The sequence below is a fragment of the Saccostrea echinata genome, unplaced genomic scaffold (assembly GCF_033153115.1).
Source record: "Saccostrea echinata isolate AGI-Se365-2 ecotype Australia unplaced genomic scaffold, CSIRO_AGI_Sech_v1 ptg000027l, whole genome shotgun sequence".
In the NCBI taxonomy this organism is placed as follows: domain Eukaryota; kingdom Metazoa; phylum Mollusca; class Bivalvia; order Ostreida; family Ostreidae; genus Saccostrea; species Saccostrea echinata.
The window spans coordinates 2,200,398-2,205,886 of record NW_026889776.1 but is presented as its reverse complement, the minus strand read 5'-3'; the positions used below and the strand labels follow the sequence as shown (position 1 = coordinate 2,205,886).

Here is a 5,489-nt window from a genome sequence, read left to right as displayed (position 1 = left end):
GCCTTTTTGGTTTGAAGGCCTATATGGAAAACAAATTTCCGTCAGTTATCGTTTTGTTTTGCCAATTTTGAAAAGTTTATTGTCTTCAATACAGGAATGCTGGAACTTTTAAACTTCTTACCATTTTTAAAGGAAAAAAAATAAATAAATAAATTCCAATTCTTTTATCATAATGGTGATTGAACTTTTATTGCATATATGGACTTGTGTCGTAATGAATCGAATTGCGTCATTTTAAAATCAGATTATGGATGTTGTGTGTATATAAATAATAATAATAAAAATTAATGAACCCATTTTTTAAAATTCAAAATGTTTTGAATTCTAGGCCTATTATATTTTAATAAACCACGAAACTTCTTCAGAAAACCTTCAGGTTAGAAGCAAAATATATTGTTATACCTTTAAAAATTAGTTCTTATATAAATCTATACTAAAAAAAGGTCTAACTTTTCTAATGTTTTATTGAGCGGTCACATAGAAATCGGTGTTTGACCGCTGAGTGACTGAGATATTGAACCTGACGATGAGATATTGCATGGACCGCTTACGTCACACTATGGGCGAGATCAGCTAAATCTTATTTGCATTCGTTGGTATGGAAGCCAGCACAAGATACATGTATAACAAAAAAAAAAATAATAATAAATAAATAAAAAGGTATAACGAAAAATATTTATTGATCGACTGTGTCCTCGGGCAAAATGCGTTTTGTCAACCCCTCGAACCAAACTGTTTGCCTTCGACCTTACGGTCTCAGGCAAACAGTTTGGTTTTTGGGTCCGACAAAACGCATGTTGCCCTCGAAAACATAGGTGCTTGTGGACAGGAACAACCCCCCCCCCCCGAAAATACACCCTGGGTCCAAGGATATTTTTATTCTTCTTTTTCCATAAAATAAAAGGAATGAATTTAATAGCTACCCATTTTACACGGTATAAACTGGGTTGGGGCAGTTTACGCTTTATAAACCGCGAAGCCGTATAAAATGGATAGCTATTAAATTCATTCCTTAAAATTTAATTTTCATTTATTTGGTGTTAGACAAAAAGGCGATTGTCCTTAAAAAATGACTACAATTTGTTAAAAATTTGAATGTAACGTCAGGCGGATCGATACGTTTTTGACGCGAGTCATTGTGACGTATAGGCAACATAAAAAAGCGTAAACTGTTCCAACCCAGTTTATACCGTATAAATTGGGTAGCTATTAAATTCATTCCTTATAGGCCTAATTTAATTTTCATTCATTTGGTGTAAGAAAAAAAAAAATTATCGTACTTAAAAAATGACTTCAATTTGTACAAAATTTGAATGTAACGTCAGGCGGATCGATACGTTTTTGACGCAAGTCATTGTGACATAGGCAACCCATTTTATTTAGGAATGACTCTAATTCTTGGCCAAATTATTCGAGTATAACCTGGTTTGGGTCAGTTTACGCAGGTTATACTCGAATAATTTGGCCAAGAATTAGAGTCATTCCTTATAATTTAATTTTAAAATCATTAAATAACTATGGGTGTAAAATTTCGTTGCTTTTTATTAGTTCAAATTTGCCGCTCAATAATACAACCATAGTAACGGAAGTGATGGGAAGCGAGGGGAGGTAAAAACTGATACATAGGCCTAGCAGCCTTGTTGTTTGTTTACATGTGGTAAGATCGAATTATTGTTTGAAGTTAAAGGTACATTTATTAAATCTGGAATTTTCCATGAATCCCAAGGACTGGAAATGAGAGGATTGTATGGATACAGGTGATTCAGCTGGTTGTCGGGGGGGGGGGGTCCCCATACCAAACCAGGTTATACAGAAATATTTTGTGTTCGTTTTTGGATATTAACCAATCAGAGACTAGAATACAAACGAAATTAAATTATTACAACATGAAGTAATTTTTTTATCCAATCAAATAAAGCGTTACAATCAGAATTAAATTATTAAAAAATCATACCCGCGGTATTATAAAATTTTATAATACCGCGGGTATGATCTTTTAATAAAACATCAATAATTCTCTGTCAAATGAGAATAGAAACTCGCAGGTTTAATATGATGTTAATCGTGTAAGTTTTATCAATTTTTAATTAAATTGATAATCAATAACCAATAAAAAAAAAAAGATTGAAAAAAACATTTTCTCTGTCTTTCACCCTATTTTCGCCTGAACCCCCTCGCCACCCAATATACATACCATTCTGACTTTTCAACTGATTATTAATGAGAGAAGACAAATGGAAATATAATTCTCATTTATGCTTTCTGAAACCTTTTCACAAAATACTTACGCATTTTTCGAAGAAAAAAGAAACCAACTTCGTGTAGATAAATAGACAAACATAAATAATAAACAACATTTCCATCTTTCAAATACTTTGTCGGAACTTTGAATTAAAATTATTTTAAAAGACAATTTGGTATTTTCATTATCTGAAACAAGAAAGAATACTCAACATTTCCTTTTTCTGATTTAAAGTGGGGGGTCGCTTTCCTTGCCAAGCATTGACCTTTTTCATATATATTGACAGTACACCTTTTTGGCCAATCATTATTAATACAAAAGTTAGAAATTTAGACCCCACCCCCAAAGTTCAAACTAGTTCCTGTAGGCCTGATGGGTGAAGGTCAGGGAGTAAATTATGGGATCAGTTTCTCAAAAATGAAATAACTTATATATAGCTACATGTACTCTGATTTTGATCTTATTTCAAATAAGATCAAAATCAGAGTACATGTAGCTATATATTTATAAAGTTGTTATTACTACCTAAGTTATACTAGTTATCAAAAGTTGTAACGAAATATCTTTTGTATCAAGGCATATTATATGTACTTACATTAAAATTATTTAATGTACATTCAACATGATTAGTTTTTTAATTGATTATGTCACCCAAATCGAAGTAACGAAGTGGGGGGGGGGGCATATTGTTTTATTGTACAACCTGTAAATTCTCGCAAAACCGATTTCTGCAAAAAAAAACTTTGGAATATTGGAGGGACAAACTTTTCACAGTTGCCAAGAAAATAAAAAGGTTAATTTCATTTTTTTTTTTTTAGATATGATTTTGTCTTCTAAGATCTTTCAAACTGCATACTTATTGAGTGGATTTTGGGGTTTAGAATTTCCCAATGGTTGCCGTTGGCATGGAATAAAAATGGGGAATTTTTTTGAAAATTTTAATATAAAATTTTGTTAAATTGTTAAAATATTAACAGGAGTTGCTTAGTCTGCTTTCACCTTTAACATTGCATTATTTTTGGTCAGTTCTGCATGGTGCATCCTACCGAAAAGCTTTCTACTTGCTCTTGAAACAAAAAATCACTGACAACACACGTTAGTACATAAGCTCACATACGTTGGCAAATGCCAAAACGGTTTCATACTATCCTGTATGAACTGCGATTTGTTATTGAGAAGATCAAATTAAGTAGATTCTAAATCTGACGGTAAAGACCAATTACTATGCAATCTGATAATATTATCCAGTTCATAAATCAAGCGCGCCTCTTTTCGGTCATTAAAAAAAATTTGGAGCGCGCACCTGTCAATTTCATCACAAGATAGGTTACAAAAGGGGGGACAATTCAATTTTTAGGAGGATAGCCTCAGTTGGCCTTATCATCGCATGAATTCACAAGCCTGCTTTTACGCTCGATCGCGTAAGTCCACAAGCACCCTAGTCTCGATGGAGCGCACTGAAGCGTGTTAGGTTGTCCGGAGATTTTTCCCTGTCTTGTCAATCGACACGCAGGCTACTGCTTGAATGTGAATGGGTGGATATGGCTACAAATTCTGAGAGAGAGGGTGATGGTGAGGAAAATTTGGACATCAGGCTTAGACAAGATGAAGAAATGGAATTTTTCACGGAGCTTGCACTTCATGAAGCAGAGCGATGGATTTCGGTGAGTGAAAACCATGTCAACATAGTTTGCCTCAGTCTGTTTTTGTGTAGTGACATTATAAAAAAAAAGAGATCATATTCCCTCAGGTAACGCCTCTTCTTGAGAGAGATAAAAACAAACGTAAAGTCACTATTATCTGAAGCGATTTAGAAAAATAGCTAGCATTTTGACTTGGAAAAAGTAGTATAGCTAGTGGTAATTAAGTATTAGTATAAAATTTTGAATAATAGACCATGTGTATTAAATATGTACAAACATTGAGATTTTGATGGTCGTTGTGAAAAAACTATAAACCATGATAAAGTGTCAGGTCATTTCATAGGTTTAGTTTGGGCAAACACACCTGATTAGAAAGGTACACAAAATATTTACTATTCTTATATATAAACATTGGTCAAAACTAGGTCAATGGGGTTAGTCAATTTATATTACAGTGTAGTTCTGTGCTATTTTGTAGCTTTTTTTTAAACTGCACCTTTTAAACATAACTGTTGAAAACTGTAGAAGTTTTAAGCAATAAATCCTGTCTTTGATTTGTCCGCCTTATTCACAAAGGGGACTGTGATTTTGTTATTTCTTAAATGACAGTTTCTTTTAACGAAAGGAGTTGTTTACAATAGGGATCAATGATTAAGATGTAAAGTTTACCTATTTGGGACAGAGGCTTATTAAAACCTTGTTTGATAGGCCAAAATCCGTAGTGGTAGCAGATTTCCAATAATCTATAGGTTAGGTTATCATTTAGTCTGTAATTGTCAATAATTTCATTGAAAGGACAAAGTGCACAAAGTCCCTAGGATTGATTATTTAGTGAACATATGTTGATTGGAGGGAGTGTCAGGGGTCTTTATTTAGGAAAAACATATGTAAATAGACCTCATATTTCATTTTTGTACACCAAAATAACATTTTTGATTATTGAAGTATCCCTTTTAAATAAGTAAATTGAATTCTTATATCGATCTAAAATCTGCTTATACCTATCTTCAGTAGGGTGTCTTTATAACTATCACTGAAACAGCCTTTACAGAGCGAAAAAAAGGTTAATACAGGCCTTTTCAGTGGAGGTGACTATTTGTGGCATTTAATGTATTCAGAAAAGCATGTCAGTGTTTTAATTAATTTGATAACACTGGGAGTTGATCCCAGTTAAATTTCCCTGCCCTCCACATTTGACCTTGATATACATGTATAACCATCTGACAAATGAACCTTACGACAAAGTATTGGATTGCAGACTCCTGATCAGATAACTTTGGAAACAAGTCTACAGTGATATTTTGTTGCAGGCCGTTAATACAATGTGGTGGTTGTAGGTATGAATGGTGGTGAAACCTGTTGACATGACATACCATTCATACCGGACACACATCGCTGAGTCCTAAATGTTTTCTCAGCCCAATGGATATCACCTGGTGGTCTGAAATAAAAAAAAAAAAGATGTGTGCTGCCTATATAAAGAAACATAATAACAGGATTTTTTTATGCCCAGAAAAACAACTCACTTTATTTTTTAAATGAAATTTCAGGATTTATATCACTGTTAAATTCTTACATGCACAAATATAGAGGCTGTGCAAAAC

The 5,489-nt window shown here is 33.2% G+C and overlaps 1 protein-coding gene across 1 annotated transcript in view; it reads left to right on the top strand.

Annotated features, from left to right (window-relative positions):
- Positions 1 to 3,774: 3,774 nt before the first annotated feature.
- LOC133193423 (uncharacterized) overlaps positions 3,775 to 5,489 on the top strand; it is a 45,545-nt gene continuing 43,830 nt past the window's right edge. Inside the window, exon 1 of the mRNA XM_061329359.1 lies at positions 3,775 to 3,906. Within this exon, the coding sequence (XP_061185343.1) occupies positions 3,784 to 3,906 (123 nt within the window). The 5' untranslated portion in view covers positions 3,775 to 3,783. The remainder of the gene's footprint in view (positions 3,907 to 5,489) is intronic.